At 42.9% G+C, this 21,786-nt stretch overlaps 1 protein-coding gene across 1 annotated transcript in view; it reads right to left on the bottom strand.

The window, feature by feature from the left end:
- Nucleotides 1-641: 641 nt before the first annotated feature.
- The window catches only part of SLC17A7 (solute carrier family 17 member 7), a 49,318-nt gene continuing 28,173 nt past the window's right edge, over nucleotides 642-21,786 (bottom strand). Inside the window, exons 2-12 of the mRNA XM_015810236.1 lie at nucleotides 17,270-17,522; nucleotides 16,344-16,462; nucleotides 15,510-15,624; nucleotides 12,996-13,083; nucleotides 12,101-12,187; nucleotides 9,051-9,193; nucleotides 8,648-8,797; nucleotides 7,245-7,377; nucleotides 5,355-5,465; nucleotides 3,388-3,515; nucleotides 642-989 (exon numbers count right to left, since the gene is read on the bottom strand). Of these exons, the coding sequence (XP_015665722.1) occupies nucleotides 642-989; nucleotides 3,388-3,515; nucleotides 5,355-5,465; nucleotides 7,245-7,377; nucleotides 8,648-8,797; nucleotides 9,051-9,193; nucleotides 12,101-12,187; nucleotides 12,996-13,083; nucleotides 15,510-15,624; nucleotides 16,344-16,462; nucleotides 17,270-17,522 (1,675 nt within the window). The remainder of the gene's footprint in view (nucleotides 990-3,387; nucleotides 3,516-5,354; nucleotides 5,466-7,244; nucleotides 7,378-8,647; nucleotides 8,798-9,050; nucleotides 9,194-12,100; nucleotides 12,188-12,995; nucleotides 13,084-15,509; nucleotides 15,625-16,343; nucleotides 16,463-17,269; nucleotides 17,523-21,786) is intronic.

The raw sequence follows: 21,786 nt of genomic DNA on the forward strand, positions 1-21,786 counted from the left end.
ACTGCAGCCACACCCAGCCAATGGGCCACACCCAGCCCATGGGTCACACCCAGCCAATGGGTCACACCCATCTGGCACTCGACAATGCATAAGTGGGTTTTGGGTTGCAGTTTGGGCACTCAGTCTCTAAAAGGTTCGCCATCACTGGCCTAGGGATTAAACCTGGGGTCTTATGCATATGAAGGGAGCGGTTTATTCATAAGCTATGTTTTCATTTCATACTCAGTAGATGATGTTACAGTGTCCTTGCTCTGATCCCAGAGCTTTTCAGTCAAGGACTGTGGGGTAGAATCAGGGGCAATGGGTGTGTGGAATTTAACTCAACCCTTTGGGTGAAAGAGCATCAGCCTAGAGCAGGAATGGACAATGTGGAGGTACAGTGGCCTGTACACAAGGAAGGGTAAAGGTTTGAAAGTAAGTGCTTGTGGATCATTACTGAGGTGTAACAGACTGCTGGGAAGGGCAATTTTCAGTGGGTCCAAACATTGGTTGCTAACACATCAGAAATGGGATGGAGGTTGTAGGACAGGATGGTAAAGTAATTGAAGATAGGGAAGAAGGCTGAACAAGAAGCCTTCTCCTCACTCCAGTGGATTATAACTAAGGCCCCATCATCACATCAGGGTGGAGGATGGGGTTCTCTATGACAAATCCCGTTGTTCTGGCACACCATACATATAGGAATCTTTCCCAGGCTCCTGTATATATTCCTCCTTTTTGTCCCAGTCAGCCGTCCAACCTCCATTGGCAAAACTGGTACTTTTAGTGGCCCCATAACCGCTGCCGCCTGCTCCTGCTCCCACGCGGGCAGCTTCATCTTCCTCATCAGCCAGTTCATCCTCGTTGATGAAGCCACATTTCTCTTCAGTCAATTCTTCTGGCTCAGCCCAGGGTTGCTTCTCCCCAGAAGCAAAAATCCCATAGAAGATGACACCACCATAATGTACTAGAGAGGCAATGAGGAAAACATACTGCCATTCTTCTCGTGTCTGTGGAAAATATAAAAGACCCATCATTCAGAGCTTATTTGAGGGATATCCCATGCCCATACAGGTAGTCCTCATGTTACGAATGGAATGGAGCCTGCCCATTCCATTTGTAACTCAAAAACTAGTAGGAGTGAATCTCGTACCTCACACGAGATCACTCCCTGCTCGTTAAAACGGCTCATCAAGTGAACATGAGGTATTTCAGGGTGAGGAAGGCCATGGAGGGTCTAGTGATGGAACAGGCCCCCAAGGCCTCCCCAACCCATTAAGATACTTCATGCTTCCCCCTCTCTTCATGCCCCGCCGGACTCACCTTGAAAAGATCTGTCTCTTCTCTGCCGTGGTTCCTGCTGCTGCCCGGATCTGAGGCTGGGGGACGCTTCTGCATGCCTCCGGGTGTCAGAGGCCTTTTCCAGGCTGCTGCTGCTGCCTGGAACTGAGGCCAGGAGACGCTTCTGTGGCCCTCCAGATGCCCAATCTGAGTGCCACAGGTCTTTTCCAGGCTGCTGCCGCCCAGATCTGAGGCATGCCCCAGCCTCAGATCCAGGAGGCAGCGCCTTGGAAAAGGCCTCCGGTGCCTGGATCGGGCCTCTGGAGGACCCCAGAAGCATTCCCCGGACTCAGGTCCAGGAGGCAGCAGCCTGGAAAAGGCCTCTCGTGCCTGGATCCAGTCTCCAGAGGGCCGCAGAAGCGTCCCCCGGCCTCACATCTGGGCGGCAGCAGCCTGGAAAAGGGCTCCAGTGCCCGGATCTAGCCTCCGGAGGCACGCGGAAGTGTCCCGACTTCGGTTCCGTTCTCTGTTGCAGAGAACAAAGGCCTAAAGTACTATGAGATCACGCGAGATCAGTAGCATGAGATCTCATCTCCCTAATCTTGCGTGATCTTGCATTACCTTAGGCCTCCATTCTCTGTGAACGCCCCAAAGGCCTGGAGCAGCCAAGAAAGCGAAGGATCTTGATCTTCGCAGGGCGAGTATTGAAGGCCTAGCGCCTAGGGAGACCAGGGGCGGGGGTGGGGAGGGAGGGAATAACCAGGGTGAATATTGCAGTGCCACTGTGGTTGCTTGTAAGGGTGAATGACTGCCATGATGCTGCAATATTTGTAATTTCGGGATTTGCTCGGGGGCACTTATCGCGTACCTTCGAACGTTTGCTAAGGGAACGCTGGCAACTTGGGAATTACCTGTATTCTTCAACCAACAGTGGACACCCTCCCTCTGAAAATCCCCTTTTCTTACTAATAATTAAGTCATCATGGCGTATACTGCAGCCTTGAAGGAGAAAAGGATGAGGTTAGTTACAACCAAGTAGAACGGATAATTTATAGGATATACACATATCTAGATATAAATATTCAGAAAGTAAACACTTAAGATTGCAAAAGTGAGGTACATAAAGCACCCCTTCATTATTTCTAGAACCAGTCAGAGTGGATGACCAATATTTTGTGCAGCTCCATAACAAAAGTTATAAAATGCAAAGAATTAAAAGGAGCAGTAAAGGTTCCTTTTACTAACATAATACAGGTAGTACTTGACTTACAATCACAGTTGACCCCAAAACTTCCATTGCTAAGTGAGGCAGTTGTTAAGTCAATTGTATCTCATTTTATGACATTTTTGCCACAGTTGTTAGTTAAGTGAATCACTGCAGTTAGGTGAATGGTGCAGTTGTTAAGTGAATCTGGCTTCCCCTGCCAGCTTTGCTTGTCAGAAACAGTCACAAGCAGTGCTTTTTTTCTAAAAAATAAAATAAAGGTGCCGGAACTCACACACGTCATACAACCCGCCTTGCCTACCCTACAAGGTTCCATCCCAAAAAGGTGCCGGAACTCCGTTCTGGGCGTTCTATGAGAAAAAAAGCCCTGCTCATAAGTGTGAAAAACGGTCATGTCACTTTTTTCAGTGCTGTTGTACCTTTGAATGGTCGCTAAATGAATAGTTGAAAGTCGAGGACTACCTGTAGACCAAAGCCAAGTAAGCTATCTTGTGACTTAACTTTATGTATGACCATCCTAACCTCTCAATCTAAGGCTCTTTTCCTACGGCAAATTAAAGTTCTCTGCATCCATTCAGCAGAAAATTAAATGAGCATGAAATTTGTGATTCCTTATCCGACAGATACTGCCAGTCACCTGATGTCCATCCAAAACAATGGGTAACAATGCCTGATGTAGGACATGCCTTTATGCTTAAGGACAACTTAATTTTATCTGACTCAAGAGATGAGGATGGGATGAAAGCAACGTCCAAAGATATTACCTGCACATTTTAGGTCATACTTAAATGGAAGTGGGGAAAGGCCCTATGTACAAAAAGCCCTACACAAAAATAAGAATTGTGAGGATAGGAAGTACATAGAATAATTTTTTTCCCCACTTTCTAGAAACCATTTCTTACCTTATGTTTAGTCATTGCTCCAACAATGAGTGGGCACACCATGCCTGACAGGGTCCCCACACCATTGGAGATGCCCATCAAGATACTGGCATATCGGGGGGCAATATCTAAATGGTTGACATTGAATCCTGGAAGTGGCGGAGATAAAAATGAAATGAGTACGATACACTCCCTGGAAATTTATATAATTAGATTGCTTTTGGCAACACAATTGCAGTTTAATAAAAGAACTGTTAATGTTACTATGGTCTTCTTCAATCTAATAATACAATCAGCCATCTAGAGGAGTTGTACTTCAGTTTCCATAATCAGATTGGAGAAAACATCCATAGCACTATCTAGCTTCAGCTGATTGGACCAGGATGGATGAAGGGACAGCGAGCATTTAAAGGGGGGAGAAAAGCATTTTAAGGTGCATAATCAAATCTGCAAAATTCATTGCATTTCTATTGATCTATTAGGACAAGCATATTATGCAAACTAATTCTGGGAGCCATTAAATAATTAGTTCATTTTAACACAAGCAGAACATGGTTCAACTATAGTACTAGATGGTGATAGTGGAACAATGCAAGAGGACATTTTATGTGATTGACAATGGATGAAGATTAGCCAAAGTGTATCATTTCCAGCTCCGTAATTCTTAGGTCTAAGATGTCCTGAGCGTGGTTTGCATCTTAATACTGCAAATCCTCATATTATTATGTTCCACATCTCTTTCTATAAATGCACTTAGAAGCACACTGAAACCTGTGGCACCTTTATGTATAAAGCCTTTTATCAATAGATAGTTGCACACATACAATAAAAAGTGGAAGCTGATTCACTTCAGATTATGGTACAGGAAACCTGTTCTTTTGATGCATCATTCACACATGCCTTTGCTACACTTGAGTAGAGTTAACCTTCAGGAATTTACTATGATTAGCCTTTTTCAGTTGCGTTCCTGTATTCTTTTTTGTTTGTTTCCCCTTTTGTGCTTTCTTGTTTTTAGCTAGTGGCTAAGACAGAATTTCTCAACCTTGGCAACTTTAAGATACATGGACTTCAGTTCTCTGAATTCTACAGCCAGCATGAGCTAAGCCAATGAACAATGGCGTTTTTTTTACAGAATGAGCAACACAAAATGTTTCCCAGGAAGTAGGCCCATGAGAAACGACTTATGGGTCTGAGGGACAGAGCAGAGCAAACTCCGTTTCTCCCCTTGCGTTATTTTGAGGCAATACAGCAGAATAAGAAAGAGTTGGAAACTGGCAAGGGGAGAGCAAAAATGAGGAAAGGATGGTGGCAAAATGGTGCTAGTGATGATACAGGAAGTTGAGGAAGGAGGGGAGTCTTTGTGACATGCTGCTGTTCATCCCAAAACATACATGGTGGGATAGCAACACTTATACTGTACCGTATACAGATAGTCCTTCACTTACAACCACAAATGGGACCAGATTTTCTGTTACTAATCAAAACGGCTGCTAAATGAATCATGCCTGATTCTATGACCTTTTTTGCCATGGTTGTTAAGTGAATCTGTGAAGTTGTTAAGTGAATCACGCCTAGGTTAATCAAATCTGCCTTTCCTCATTGACTTTGCTTGTCAGAAGTAGCTTGAAAGGTCACAAATGGCAGTCACATGACCCGGGGATGCTGCAATTGTTGTACATACATGTTGGTTGCCAAGTGCCTGAATTCGACCATGTGACTGTGGGGATGTTGCAATGGTTGTGTGAGGACTGGTCGTAAGTTACTTTTTCGGTGCTGTTGTAACTTTGAACACTTGCTAAAGAAATGGTTGTAAGTCAAGCACTACTTGTAGTGCTTTGGCATCTGAAAGCATCCCAAGTCAGGTTTAAGAAGTCTGGGCAAAACTTTTGGCCCACTCCTATTGGGCTCCTATCCAGGTAAACTTGGGAAAGGAGTGGATATTTACCGTAACCATGCCTAAAAGTCAGCCCAACTGTCCAAGAGCTTACCTGAAATAGCAAAGCCACTGAAACCCACAGCCAGGACGAGAAAAGAAATCGCCACCCCTCTGCTGTGGGAATAACCAACTACTAAGAGCAATGTGGCCTCCATGCCAAACCCTGACGAGAAATGAGAACCACACATGTAACTATGGGTTACAAATAATATTAGCTGTATTCAAACATCGCATGAAACTAAAACTAAAGAAATCGTATTATGGCTTAGCTTGCAATATAAGAACCCAGTCAAAAGACCCCCTGTTTAAAACCAATAATCATCATTGGCGTAAGACCAGGTGAGAGACAGATCATCATAGAGAAAATCTATCTGGGTGGTCTCCAAGAGCTGACGTTGACCTAATGGCATATAATCAATAAACCCAATTATAAATTCTGCACTATGTCAGTCATTTTAATACTTTGAGATTCTGAGATCATTTCAGATTATTCCGGAAGGAGGTTTTCTAAAGCTTCCCTATAACAGTGCTCTTCAGATGAGGTGGACTACAGTTCCCAGTACTCTCATCAGGAGGGCCATAACTATGTTGGCTGAGGATTTGAGGCATTGTGTTCCAACCCACCTGGAGGAGGATGTCTTGGTGTGCTTTTTTTTTAAAATGAAAGCTATTCTTTCACGCATATAGAAGTTTGGAAGTTTCTGGAAAGTTGTAGGAGAAAATCCCTCTCAAGAAAGAACAGACAAGATGTACAAGGCCTTTCACTCTGGTTAGGCTCAGGCTGTTGGAAACCCAGTGTGGACTTCGTTAAAGCCAGATGCAAAAATTTAACAGAGATTTTATTCTGTGAGTGCTGGAAACCTATCTTTTTTCCTCATTAAAGATTTCTCTGAATTGTCTGCAAAGTTTTTGGATTTGGAGGACCCGAGGCCCTTCAAACGTTGAATGAAAACTCATAAATGCTGACCGTGAGTGATATCAGCTGGGGATGATGGGATCAGATATATAGCATCAACCTTGATTGCGGTAGGCTGCCCATTTGTATTTTAAGGAATACAATGTGATTCTATAGCATTCCTTCCTCTAAAGCAGGGGTGTCCAAACTTGGCAGCTTTAAGACTTGTGGACTTCAATTCCCAGAACTGGGGAAGTCCCCAAGTCTTAAAGTTGTCAATTTTGGAGAGCCCTGCTTTAAAGAATTCAAATGCCTTTTGTTCATTGCCAAAACGACCCTCAGTACTCATCCTTTCAATCTGGGTATCTATCAATCTCATTTTTCTTAAAAAGAAAAAAGAAAAGAAAAAGATACTCTCTAGAGCAGACATGTCAAACACAAGGCCCGGGGGCCGGATGCGGCCCGCGAAGTGGTTTCATGTGGCCCGCGAAGCCATCCTGGAAACAGTGAGGGAACGGCCCCCTCTGCCTTGGCCCTGGCCCAGGCCAGCCGGAAGCCAATGTACAATTTTGTGGTGGCCATCTATGCTGAAACACATTCAGTCTTAGCTCCACAAGGCCGTCCAGAAACAGCGAGGAACCAGCCCCTGCCGCATTGGCCCTGCCCCCTGGGTGCATGCTGGGGAGGTGTCACCCTTTCTGAGGAATGAAGAAATACACCATGCCTTGGCACTTGTTCCGGTCCCACCTCCTTCTGCCAGAGACCCTCAGATCTGTCCCACTCCTGCCCAGGTCCCCACAGGCACCATTGACACGAACGATGTAGAGCTGGCCATGCCCACACAGTAGGCCACACCCACTCCATCCACGCCCACCCAGTAAGCCGCACCCACCCTGGCCACACCCACCCAGCCCCCCAAGGGCAACCGCAATGCTGATGTGGCCTTCAATGAATTTGAGTTTGACACCCCTGCTCTAGAGGTAGCTGCTCGATCCTAACCCTTGTCCCCACAGCTTGTTATGTGACAATGATGCCTTTCTCACTCACCCCCACAGTTCATCATCTTGCGGACATTGGTGGTAGTCATAAGTCTTCGCGAGCGCAAGAAGTCGGCAATTTGGCCTCCAATGGGTACAATGATGGTCATAACCAAGTGGGGCAAAGCAGAAAGCATCCCCACCTGTGTGTGTCAAAAGTAAAGAAAAACAATCAGCATCCCAGAGACCGGAAGGTATTAAAAGACAGCTGAGCAAATCCAGGTATCCCTTAGAACAGCGTTCCCCAACCTTTGAGGCTGGGGGGGGGGAGGAGAGGGGAACTACTCACACAAGAGAGAAGAGAAGCCTTTGGGGCGAGGTTTCACGCTCCTTCAGGCTTCTCTGTGCCAAAAGCTTTTGCAAAGGGATGGAAGGCCTGAAGAGATCGCTCCCCTGAAGCCTTTCATCCATTTTCAAAAGCTTTCGGTGTGGAGAAGAGAAACCTTTGGGGGCGCAGTCTCATGCTCCTTCAGACTCACCAAGGCTGCTCGACGCTCCAAAAGTGGATCCAGTGCCTTGCACAAGTAGCCTTAGTCAGTCAGCGAAGCTGAGCAGGGTGTGCTCATCTCATTCAGCCTCTGCTCTCAGTACTCCACTTTTGGAGCATCGGCTTGCCACCCAGCTGGACCGCTCACACGAGTGCAGCTGCGTGCATATACTGGCCCACGTGTCACACGGCCCAGTTCCAAATAGGCCACGGCCTGGTAGTGGGCCATGGCCCAGGGGTTGGGGACCCCTGCCTTAGAAAAAGAGGGGACTTGAGGGAGGCATTATCTAATTCCCATTCTTTTTCAAAAATAGATTTATGACATTATGCAATTAATTTTAAAAAAATAACTCCAATCCCACTTTCCAGCAGCAAAAACATGTTTTAAGAAATAGGGTTGCCAGGTCTGTTTCCAAAAAATAGCGGACAAGCACGGGGGGGGGGGGTGTTTAAGTAGTAAAAAACGTAGACTGTACAGCTTTAGATTACGTACCATTTCATCATAAAGCTTTTGAATAAAAAAAAATGTCCACTATTTTGTGAAAAAAAAATAGTGAACATAATGTGAAAAAAGTGGACTGTCCACTCAAATAGTGGACACCTGGCAACCCTATTAAGAAATAATAATAATTTGCCATTTTCTCAAATCTTGCTCTATCTAAATTTTTCCAATAGTGGATATTGATTTATATTGTTTATACAGTACATGCCTAAAGGCATTATCCACAGTCTTTAATCAAAGTGTAAAACAAAATGGGTCAGTTCTAAAATTTAGATAGGCTACCAGTTTCTAGGGCCAGTGAGGATAAGCACCTCCCTTGAAGAATATGCCCAGGTGCATTTTTGCTGTTTAACGCTTGCAGTAAAGCTATTAATGTATTCCTGTGCACACACATAATACAAACCAGAAAAAAGACTTTTCTTACCTTACTGATTTCAAAACCAAACACTTCTTCAAAATAGGCTGGCTGGCTGATTAAGAGCAAATAAAATGTCCAGCTTCTGCAAAAATTGGCTACAATAATGGCATACACTGGCATGGATGTGAAGAACCGACGCCATGGAGTTTTGAATTTCTGCAGAGAAGGAGCAGAGATCTCTTGTTATCTGATACCTTCTAGATGCGCTGTTTTATGATTTCCATACGTTCCAGATGGGACATTCAACAGACGTGCTAGCTGGGGATACATCCACCCAGGGTGGAAAGCCAAAAGCTGTAGGACACACTATATTAAGCAAGTAATTGAATAAATGAAGGTAAAATTGCCTGGAGCATTTTAAAGCCCCACAGAGGAGCTGGCTAACTTACAAATATATACAAATACTGACCATCAGGGGATTCATCAGGGTGGCGCTCTCTCCGATGCTTTCCTCTATGTACTTCCTCTCTTCCTCCGTGATGGTTGGGTGCTTGGCCGGACTCTCATAGGAAACCATCAGCCAGAATAAATACCAGAAAATACCAAAGCTCCCTGCAAAGACAGAAGTGCAGAATAACCAGTGAGAGGAACAGAATAGAATAGAATAGAATAGAATAGAATAGAATAGAATAGAATAGAATCTGGAAGGGACCTTGGAGATCTTCTAGTCCAGCCCCCTGCTCAAGCCCGAGAATCTATACCATTTCAGACAGGTGTCTAGTCTCTTCTTAAAAACGTCGAGTGATGAAGCCCCCTCAACTTCTGAAGGCAAGCTGTTCCACTGGTTAATTGTCCTCACTGTTAGGAAGTTTCTCCTTAATTCCAGGTTGCTTCTCTCTCTCTCAGTTTCCAACCATTGTTTCTTGTCCTGCCTTCAGGTGCTTTGGAGAATAACGTGACCCCCTCTTCTTTGTGGCAGCCCCTCAAATACTGGAATACTGCTATCATGTCACCCCTATTTTTTTAAGAAGAAGAAGAAGAAGAAGAAGAAGAAGAAGAAGAAGAAGAAGAAGAAGAAGAAGAAGAAGAAGAAGAAGAAGAAGAAGAAGAAGAAGAAGAAGAAGAAGAAGAAGAAGAAGAAGAAGAAGAAGAAGAAGAAGAAGAAGAAGAAGAAGAAGAAGAAGAAGAAGAAGAAGAAGACGGTATAGGCAATAGTCTGCAACCTGATCATATTGGCGATCCTGTTTTTATCAGCAGCCGCACGAAAAAGTGCTGCTGAATTTTGTCCAAACCAATCCCTTAGATTTTGAAGCCACAATGTTCTTCTTCTGCCTGGACCTCGTTTGCCTTCAATCTTTCCCTGGAGGATTAAATGGAGTATGCTGTATTTTTCTGGGTGTCGCATCACATGTCCGAAATATTCTAATTTTCGTTTTTTAATTGTTTTGATGATTTCCCTTGGCTTTCCCAGGCGGCTTATCACCTCCTCATTTCTGATCTTGTCAACCCAGCTTATACGTAATAGCTGCCTGTAAATCCACATTTCAAATGCTTCTAGTCTCTTCAGGTGGCCTTCTGTCAGAGACCAACTCTCTACTCCATAGAGCAGGATAGAAAAAATAGCATCTAACAAGCCTGATTTTCAGTCTTAGGCTTATGTCATGACTGCAGAAGACCTTTTTCATTTTGAAGAATGCTGTTCGGGCTTTTTCTCTCCTTGTCTTTACTTCAATGGTCATGTCCCAGCTTTCATGTAAATTAGAACCGAGGTGTGTGATCCTTTCAACTTTTTCTAGTGGTATTCCTTCGGAATTTATTGGTGGTAAATTAACAGGTTGTTTGCTGACGACCATGATCTTGGTTTTTGAGGTGTTAAGCTTCAAGCCGTATTTTTCAGATATTTTTGTGACTCTGTTGATGAGGAGCTGAAGGTCTTCATGCTTACTGGCAAGCAGAACTGTATCGTCAGCATATCTTAAGTTGTTGAGCCAAACACCGTTTACTTTGATGCCAGCATCAATGTTCTCCAGTGCCTCGTTGAAGATTGACTCAGAATAGATATTGAACAACAGTGGAGACAGAATACATCCCTGTCTGACCCCTCTTCTTATTTCTGCATCAGCTAAGTATTTTTGGCCTAGTCTCACATTTGCTACCTGATGCCAATACAGATTCTTTATTATTTGGATGTCTTTGTCATCTAGTCCCCCTTGTTTCAGGATTTCTAATAGTTTGCTGTGTCTTATTTTATCAAAAGCTTTTTCAAAATCAATGAAGCACATGTAAACACTGTGATTGACATCTCTACAACGCTGTACAAGAACCTGAATGCTGAACAGTGCATCTCGTGTACCAAGATTGTTTCTGAAACCAAATTGTGTGTTACCTAGACGCTCTTCAGTTTTGTTGTATATTCTTGTGTGAATTATTCTCAGGAATATTTTCAGAGCATGACTCATTAAGCTTATTGTTCTGTATTCGGTACACTTCTTTGCATTTATTTTTGGGGGGATTGTCACAAAGGTTGATTTTAGCCAATCATTTGGTATCTTTCCTGTTTCATATATCTGATTGAAGAGCTGATTGAAGACCAGCCAAACCCAAGTCCTGCAGCCATTCTTCATATCTTTTAGTCTCCAGGCCTTTGATCATCTTAGTTGCTCTTCTCTGAATTTTTCCAAAGTCTCTCAACATCTTTTTTGTAGTATAGTGACCAATTATGATTTTTTCCCACTCTTGGGTGAAGGTGCTCGCCACCACTTTTAAGTCAGGGGCTAACTAACTCAGCATAAAATTTGTGACTCTGATCGCCCATTCTTATCTGGCTTCAATTGCTTATGTTTCCCATCATTCCAGTGATCTGACTTCTTGCCAAGTTGATGGGTGGTGGCAAAATGTAACAGACCTGGATGCTTTCTGCAGACGGTGGTGGAATAAGTGGAAACATTTACAACAGATAGTCCTCAACTTACAACCACAATTAAGCCCAGTTGTTAAGCAGGTCATTATGTGACTGTGCCCGATTTTACAACCTCTTTTGTGTTGGCTGTTAAGCAAGTGCCATATTCACTAAGCCAACCCATTGGGATTTAAAAAAATTTTTTTTTGCCTGAAACTGGAAAGTAAAGCCATTTTCCTGCAAAAATGTTTTAAACCATGGTCACGTGACTCTGGATCTCTGCAAATGGCAGGCCGGTTGCTGATTGTGGTCACATCACCTTGGGGGTGGAGGTCGAGGCTGGCCATAAGAACTTGAAACCCAGGTTGTAAGTTCCTTTTTGGGGGTCTGTCGTAACTGGCTGCTAAGCAATTAGTCGTAAGTCAAGGACCACCTGTACTTTAACATCTGTATGGATGGAGATGGCTTATGGCGATCTTATTGGGCTGGGAACGAGATGAAGGCAATGGCACAGAGACATGGAGGATAAAAAATCTGCTAAAGCATATTTGGGCTGTGATTAAGTCCCAGTGAAGAACGGCCCAATATGGCAGCCATCGCTTTTGGGCCAGTTCACTTACCATAGACGTAGAATACAGAGCTCCATCCTGAATATTGAACTAGAATCCCAGCAAGAGGCATGGCCACCACCGCCCCTGCATAAGAACCTGGAAAGTTATGTAGGAAATATTAGCTAAATATACAAGCCAGGATTCCTCATTCCCATCAGCCTTTGAACTGATACCACAATTTCTCTTTGATTTGAAAATGCCATTCTTAGTTGTGGTTGTAATTTTTACACAAGAGAGAAAAACAGACAATAAAACCCCACCCGCAAGAGGAACGGGAGCTAATAAATAATGGTGAAATTAAAATGTAATTCCTTAATAATTTATCAGCAACACTAATTGAACTGGAAAGGAAACAAGAAGGGTAGAAGCTATAAAATAAAATTACTAATAATATTTACAGCTGCATGAGACTATGTTGTTTCCAAGTAAACATTATAGAAATTACGTTGCCTATGAATACGAGCACTGATGGATATCATGATATTGTATTGAATGCTTTGGGCAACCACTATTTTAATTTTATTACTAAATTATTATGGAAAAACAATGCCTCAGCAACAATAAGGCAAAAATGTGAAAGCAACTTAATAGCCATTTTTAGTGAGTTCATAAACCAGTCCTGTGATGATTCAACTCATGGGATGAGAGAGAAAACTCTAGTGAAGTATTTTGATCTAGAGTTTTGCACAAAGGCTAAATCTGTGTTTTTCCAACTTGGCAAATGTAAGATGTATGGACTTCAACTCCCAGAATTCCTCAGCCATCATGCTGCTTGAGGAATTCTGGGAATTGAAGTCCATATCTATCTTAAAGTTGCTAAGCTTGTAAAATATTGGGTCTCAATCAAAGATTCAACTTTCCAGAAGTCAACAACTGTCAGCTTTAAGAAACAAGGCTATCTTACCACAGAAAGCTGTTGTGGCCAGGCGGCTACGTTCCAAAGGGGGTGCCCATTTGCTCCAAATACCATGGCATGCTGGGTAGGTGACTCCCTGGAGGTGAAGGGCAGAGAATAATATAAAGAGGAAGGCCAGAAATTAGATTCATTAGTTTCTTAGCTCTTTCCCATTCAGACTGTTCTGTCAGAAAATGATAGATACATGGAGACAGACAAAAGTTCATAGAAGAATTAAGCCTGTTGACCGTGAGAAAGTAGATAGGATCCTGAGAGCTGTCAGTGTGATCACCTGTGCATTAGATCCATGTCCTTTAGTTGGTCAATGTCTCCCCAGGAAATCATGAGTTGGTGGGTCCAAGCAGTGGTAAATTCATCCTTGAGAGAGATGGTGGCTGTCTGTCGTCTTCTTGAGAAGACATTGCAAGAAGACTGTACAATATTGGATAATTTCTGACCTGTCTCCCATTGGAGAAGATTGTTGAGAAGGTGGTCATTCTGAGGCTTCAAAAAACTCTGGAGGAAGGGGATATCTGGATCTGCTTCTGAATCAAAGCAGAGTACCAAACTGGCACTGATCTCCCATGATAATCTAGGAAAGGACTGGGATGGGAGGTGGGGGTGGATCCATTCTGGGTCTCCCTGATCTCTGAGTGGCCTTTAATAGCATCAATAAATTGTATCCTTCTGAATTGGCTTAGGTTATGGGGAGAGTTACTCCCCCCAATCTGGGATTGTTCGGACCACCAGCCTGTCTTTTGAAAGGCTCTAAAGATTTGGCTTTTCTCTCAGGAGCCTTGTGGGGTCATTTTAATTATTCTGGTTGTGGGACTGTGAGAAGCTGGCTCCTTTGTGAGATGGCTTATTTTTTATTTCTCTTAAAGTTGCCCTGAGTTTCTAATTGGACAGCTATGGAAAAATAAAAATAAATAAATAAAATAAAATAAAATAATAAAATAATAAAATAAATAAATAAATATAATAAAATAATAAAATAAAATAAATAATAAAATAAAATAAAATAAAATAAAATAATAAAATAAAATAANAAAATAAAATAAAATAAAATAAAATAAAATAAATAAAATAAAATAAAATAAAATAAAATAAAATAAAATAAAATAATAAAATAAAATAAAATAATGACTGAATAGGGCAGTGATAGCGAATCTTTTAGAGACCGAGTGCCCAAACTGCAATCCAAAACCCACTTATGTATCGCCAGGTGACGAGTCGGTGTGGCCCATTCGGCGGGTGCAGCTACAATGGGCTTGGCAGACTGGGTGGGCGTGGCCACTGGATGGGTGTGGCTGCAGTAGTCATGGCAGATTGGGTGGGCAAGGCCGGGGTGGGCTTGGCCACCTTGATGTTGCTTATGGGGAGGGATACCTGTGGGAGCCGGGCAGGGTTGGGGGAGATCCAGGTGGTTTCTGACACGTGGGATGGTGGGCTCCCCAATGGCAGCTCCAGGCTGGCTGGCCTTAGGCCAGTGATGGTGAACTTTTAAGAGACCACATGTGCTGGGGCGATGGCGCGTGCCCACAGAGAGGGCTCCGCGTGCCGCCTCTGGCACGCGTGCCATAGGTTCGCCACCACTGGAATAGGGCAAGCCCAAGTCTGCTTGCTAAGATGAAGAATAATGGGATCTTTCTCCCATTCCAAGTATGGATCTATCTAAAGTGAATCTCATTTCAACTCTAATAGGAGTTGAGAACATATTAGATGTGAGAACAGAATCTAAAGTATGCCTACAAGCAGCCAACCAATTCAGGGACTTAAGACAGGCCATTTAGCATTCAGAGCTGTGTCTTCCAACTTCACTCTTCCCTCCCCTCTACCTGTCACCTAGACAATCTGATGATTGGGCTGATCCTACAGCTGAGATATCAAACAGCCTTCTCCAGTTTGTTGCCCCTTGGGTTGTCTTGATCTTTACTTTCCATAGCGCATGGCATGGACTTTTGTCATGGTGGCAGGCTAAAAGCCCAACACATCAGGCTGAGGAAAGCTGGTGCAAATAATACAAAAAGCAAGCCCCTTGTATGGAGCTGCTGTAAGGGAATATTATTGCCAGGCAGATCAAGAACCTCTTTGTAGGGCAAAACAGGATTTATCCCACTGAGGGCAATAGCATGGCATGATTTGATGTTTTTCTTACACCTGTAGATACTGTTTAGATGTTCGTCTTATAGCTGTATGATACTTTCAGCCAATTGAATATCTCTCAATGTTTATTACTGTTAGCAATAAAAGTGTTTACGACCAATGTTTATTTTTTATTGGATTCTTGCAATACCCTGGAGATTCAGCCAGGCTTTATTTACTGTAAAGTGGAAGAAGCTCATAGAATTATAGAATTGTGGAGTTGAAAGAAAGGACAAGGGTCATCTTCTAATCCAACCTTGGTGGGAGATGGAAGAGGAACACTTAGGGATATTGGGAAAACTATCTTCTGCAACTCCTATCCATTCCTGTGTCAACTTTGTGGCTACAAAAGCAAACATGTGAAGCGATCAGCCTTACCTCAACAAGCCCTTGTAGGATCCTCACAAACATCACACAGCCAAAATGGACCCGAGCAGCTGAGGGAATCAGCATGTTCAAAGTAGAGGTTGCCACAATGGCAAAGCCAAAAACCCTACAATCAATAGAAGAGGGTGTTAGTAGAAGTAGTAGCTAACAGCATTGTTTACTTTGTGCATGGAATTTCTATTTGCATCGTTCTCCTACGAAAGTGTTCTAGTTTAGAGTGTCTCTTTTCACTAATCATCTATTCAAAATCAAAGTTTCATTTTTTTCCACCCCAAGCACACAGTCCAGAAGTGATTTCCAAGTAGAAACAAAAGTACTTATATATTTTTCTTTAATCAAAGCAGTCAATTACCTGTATGATTCAAATTGGCATCTTTAGAAAAGAACATGCAGCATGAATTGTAACTGTTCAACTATAGTGTTGGACTGAGTCTATAGATTGAGATCAACCGAGACCTGATTTAATGGCAGTTTCAAGAGTTGCTGGTCTCTTAACTTTCATTAGCCCAGCCAGGATGGCCAGTGGTGATGGGCAGCAGAAGACCAAGACACCAACATTTTGATGGCCGAAGATTCCCTAGCTCAGGGGTCCCCAACCCCAGTCCATGGACCAGTACTGGGCCATGGCATGCCAGCAACTGGTGCTCACAAACAAGCAAAGCCCCATCCACGGGACGCAGGTAGCACACAAAACTATGCCCCCTCTGGTCCGCGGAAAAACCTCTCTCCACGGAACCGGTCCCTGGTGACCAAAAGGTTGGAGACCTCTGCCCTAGCTGATCTACACACAAACATATATTCTACTTCCCCCCTCAAAACATTTACCTGTTAGCTGCAAATTTCTGTGCTATGAACCCCCCTGGGATCTGAGTGACGATGTAACCCCAGAAGAATGACCCGTGGATCATGCCTACTGTCTCTGGATCCCAGTTGAACTCAGCTTTCTAAGCAGGAAAGGATAAGAAACAAAAGACAGAGGGACACATGAGCAGGCATTTCCTGATCAGAGCCACCTATAGTACCTCCTAGATAGGACTTGGAGCAGCTTGGAGAAATGCAACTGAGAGAGTTTATCGCATTCTGCAGAAAAGAAAAAGGAAGAAAAAGACTTGCGAAAATCATTTCAGGTAAATGAAATTGTACGTGGACCATTAAGTCCAGAAGTTCAACTTATTTACAGTACGTGCACAGCTGACAGCACATATTAACCTGAATGGAGGCTGAAGAGAGTGTTTTTGAGAATGTAAAGAGTGAAGAGTGCATTCCTCTGAGACCTGGCACCAGAATACCCAGAATTAGGGGAAACACATAAGTGATTGTCAGCAGTGGTGGGATTCAAATATGTGAACAACTGATTCTCTGTGTGAATTCTACTTCTGGAAGTCCATTCTGGGCCTGGGCAACAAAAAATTAGCTACCAGTTCTGCCAAAGTGGTGCAAACCGGCTGAATCCCACCACTGATTGTCAGGCTTGTTCTCTCTTCCTGATGTTTATTTTTAGAAATTAAGCATCTGTTAAGAATTGTGTACATTTTGTTTTCTGTGTGAGTGGCGGCTTGTATTTTTATAAACCCAGGCTTCTCAGACTTCTAGAGCTTCGTCTTCGTCTGTTGAGCTGATGCATCCTGCACAATTCTAAAAAAGGTGCAGAATGTCTGTTGATATGAATGCCTCCCTAAAAAACAAAACAAAAAAAACCCTGAACCAAAACACAGTTACTTTCCATTAACAGAGGACAAAAACAGCCTCACCTTCACAATGACTTTATCCCCTTCGTAGACGGTGTTATTATTAACCATGCTGACAATGGCCACACCCAGGTTGCATCGGATGCCAAAGCTGATGCAGAAACCCAGACCGCAGAGGATGGCAATGATGTAACGGCGAGGCAGGCCAAAGCAAGTGCAGTCTATGACGGGCTGGGTCTTCTCGGTCACTTCAACAGGCCGCCCCTCTTCTGTCAGCTCGATGGTCTCCCCGCCGGGCTGCTTCCGTTCTAGAATTCTGGGGGTGGAGACGGCAGGCAGGGTGGGAACAAAAAATGGGTGTATGTGACAAAATTAGCACTTTGATGTAGTGGTAAAGGTGATGAACACCAGGAAATCAGGACTTCTAGTCTTCACTTAAGCATGAAAGCTGGTGACTGCCTTTGGGCCAGTGGCTGTGATTCACTTAACAACCACCTTGCCCTAGCAACTAAAATTTTGGTCCCAATTGTGGTCCTAAGTCAAGGACTACCTGTATTATGTTCAATGAAAAATCTAGACAGATTAGAATGATTAGAATAGAATAGAATTGGAAAGGGCCTTGGAGGTCTTCTAGTCTAGCCCCCTGCTCAAGCAGGAGGATCTATACCATCTCAGACAAGTGACTGTCTAGCCTCTTTTTAAAAATCTCCAGTGATAGATTGCCCACGATTTCTGGAGGCAAGCTGTTCCACTGGTTAATTATCCTCACTGTCAGGAAGTTTCTCCTTAATTCCAGGTTGCTTCTCTCTTTGATCAGTTTCCAACCATTGTTTCTTGTCCTGCCCTCTGGTGCTTTGGAGAACAACGTGACCTCCTCTTCTTTGTGGCAGCCCTTGAAATACTATAATACTGCTATCATGTATCCCCTATTTCTTCTTTTCTTTAGACTAGCCAAACCCAAGTCCTGCAGCCATTCTTCATATGTTTTAGTCTCCAGGCCTTTAATCATCCTAGTTGCTCTTCTCTGAATTTTTTCCAAACTCTCTTTTTTGTGATATGGTGACCAAAATTGGCTGCAGTAGTCCAGGGTTTTATAAAGTGGTACTTACCTTGTGTGATCTTGATTCTATGCCTCTGTTTATGCAACCCAGGATTGTATTAGCTTTTTTGGCTGCTGCTGAAAACTGCTGGCTCATGTTTAAGTGATTGTCCACTAGGACTCCAAGGTCCCTCCCACAGTTACTGTTTTTAATCCAGGTCTCGCCCAATCTGTACTTATACCTTTGATTTTTCCTGCCTAAATGTAAAACTTTGCTTTTCTCCACATTGAAACTCATTTTGTTGGATAGGGCCCATTGTTCAAGTTTGTCAAGATCTTTTTGGATCCTGAGTTTGTCTTTTGGGGTGTTGGCTACTCCTATCAGTCTAGTGTCATCTGCAAATCTGAGGAGTTCCCCTTCAATTCCCTCATCTAAGTCATTTATGAAGACATTGAAGAGTACTGGGCCTAAGACAGAACCCTGTGGTACCCCACTGCTTAATTTTCTCCATGTGGATGTGGTGCCAGGATGACAGAACTCTTCTTCAGATTCAGTGTTAAAGACAAATTTCTTGTCAGGGATGATATAAAAATACAGGTATTATTTAACATATAACAAGGTTGCCCAGGCATTCTTCATTAAGACCTCCATCTCTGGGCTGCAGAGACCCACATGACTGTTAGATGGCAGCAAAGGAGTTTTGTATTTTTGTGGCCGTATTTTTTTTATTTTATGTATTTATTTAAAAATCACTCCATTAACTGATTCTAAGGCATACAGCTGGATGCAACTGCACAATCAAAGTTCTGTCTTTTTTTTTTTAACACACATTGTGCATTGCAACACACATAAAAACACGGAGGGCTTCCATCATGCAGGTGTGGCCTCCATCTTCTTCTTGTCATTTGATCTCTCTCTCTCTCTCTGCAAACTTCCCTCAATATAGCTATGTGTTTTACAAGCTTCTATTTTTTTTTTTTTTACCAAATAAGGAATTATATTTTGACCTTCTTCCCTTGTAAATACAAGGCAAGGCAGGGATTCAATTTATGCCTTCCTGGTGCTCATCAGAATTCACTGACTCTTGTGAGTTGGTGAGCAAAAAAGAGAGAAAAACTCAATTGCTTTCATGTATGCAAAATAAGAGATTTATCTTGGACAATACCAGGCATAAAATCAATAAAACGAAATCAATAATGAAGGGAAGAGCACTGTTTCGTGACTGGCAGATGCACTTAGCATGGGAAGAGGTTCTACCATAGGAGGCAGGCTAACGATGCCAGGAGGGTTGAACTGTCCCGTAACTATGGGGAAGGGGATATACATGGGCAGGTCAGTATATTTCCTTTCCTAGGGAAAATTTGGTACAGTTACTTTATTTTAGAAAAACAAAAACCCTAAACTAAATCTATTTTTGGTCTTGGCAACTTTCATGTACGTCTTATTTCAGATGGGCAAAAAAGCCTCTCATCAAGGAACTAATACAGGAGAGAAGCAACCTAGAACTAAGGAGAAATTTCCTGACAATTAGAACAATTTAATCTGCGGAACGACTTGCCTCCAGAAGTTGTGGGCGCTCCAACACTGAAGGTTTTTAAGAAAAGATTAGACAGCCATTTGTCTGAAATGGGGTAGGGTTTCCTGCTTGAGCAGGGGTTTGGGCTAGAAGACCTCCAAGGTCCCTTCCAACTCTGTTATTCTGTTATCAATTTTTGGCAGTACTAGAGGTACTAGCAAGGGGGTCTGCTGGTGGCCCTGGGACTGCCTTACAGGCCCGTCCTGGTCTAATGAATGGAAAGGGGACTTTGGCCTACTTCCCAATCTGTACTGAAGAATTAATAGACCCTGTTTCACTGAAAGCAGAGTGACCTGTAACTAGGCGGCTGTGAGAAGGATTTGCAAAAGTTCCCTCCTGCCAAAGATTGTAGAGAAGCTTGGAGCCCTCCCAAGTCCTTGTCCGTCACCAGCCTCTTCCTGCTCTTCCATACTGTCTTGTCAGCCTGGTGGAGAGGCGGGTGCAACCCACGCAGAAGCTGTTCTGAGCAGAGCCGATGCAGATGGGCAGCGAGCTCCGTCTCGGCTCCAGGCCCAAGAATTCTTTCTCTTGCTTAGCAACCAAGGAACACGGCCCTTCTTCTCAATCCTGCTTTTCCTGACCCTCTCTTCCCTCATCCCAAAATTCTCCCTGCCCTTCTTCTAAGTCTTCCGTACCTCTCCTGCCTTCCTCTGCCTCGCAGGAATGCAATGGTAACGTTTCGGTCCTGGCACGAAGGAAATATTCTATATTTTTCTGAAACTCCCCAGTGCTTAGGAGACCAGATGGACAGAATGGTCCGTGTTCATTTTCTCAAACTTAAATTCATTGCGTTCCATTTCTGCCTGGTTTTTTTTAATCCTTTTCCTTTGGGCTGCCCCCCCAAATCATACATATTTCCCTGTGCATTTTTCTCATTATTGTATTTTTGCACACTGCCTACCAATTTTCTTGGTATTGTCGTATACTATTTGATTGAATACAAATGCATTTTAATGCCATGTTTGCAAATATATGCATCGTTTCCCTAATATGCACATTCTGTATGCCTTAAAAAAGTAAGAACACTATTGTAGAATACAGAGAGGTGTGAATATCAAAGAACCACTGTATTTTTGTCTCACTCAGGAAGTGCTAATTTGGTAAGTTTAGTAAAATTTCACCTCCGTTTCTACTTCTGGCCTCTATTTCTACCATTCTCTGTTCCTTTCATTAATTACTGAATTATTTATTAAACCTGTGAAACTAGTTGAGATGCATCTAATACTAGTGAAAAAGAAATGGGACATGGGATTTGTGGATTTATAAAACACCCCTTTGTCTTTCCAGATTTTTAACTCCTAATTCTTAGTTTTCAGGTACATGCAGTGGGTATAAGTACACTTGCCATCAATACAGGTGGTCCTCAACCTACGACCACAATTGAGCCCAAAATTTCTATTGCTAAGCGAGACAATTGTAAAGTGAATTTTATCCCATTTTACAACCTTTCTTGCCACACTTGTTACGTGAATCACTGCAGTCGTTAAATTAGTAATACGGTTGTTAAATGAATCTGGCTTCCCCATTGACTTTGCTTGTCAGAAAGCCGCAAAAGGGAATCACATGACCCTGGGACACTGCAACCGTCATAAATATGAGTCAGTTGCCAAGCATCTTAATTTTGATAACATGGGATTCTGGGATTCTGCAATGATTGTATGTGTAAAAACAGCCATAAATCACTTTTTTTCAGTATCGTTGTAACTTTGGTCACTAAATGAATTGTTTAAATCAAGGACCCCCTGTATAAAAAATGGATACATTTATTTAGATTTTAGATTTTAGATTTTATTAAATTTATACCCCGCCCTTCTCCCGGAGGACTCAGGGCGGCTTACAGCCAGTTTAAAACAGTGATACAATACAAAATTTAAAAAGATTAAAAATAACTATTTAAATTTGGCCGCTTCTACTAAAAATTTAATTTAAAACCCCTTTAAAATACCCCTAGGCCAGTCCTGCCT

This window comes from Protobothrops mucrosquamatus, unplaced genomic scaffold (genome assembly GCF_001527695.2).
Source record: "Protobothrops mucrosquamatus isolate PMUCROS unplaced genomic scaffold, P.Mucros_1.0 scaffold8, whole genome shotgun sequence".
NCBI classification, from domain to species: Eukaryota; Metazoa; Chordata; class Lepidosauria; order Squamata; family Viperidae; genus Protobothrops; species Protobothrops mucrosquamatus.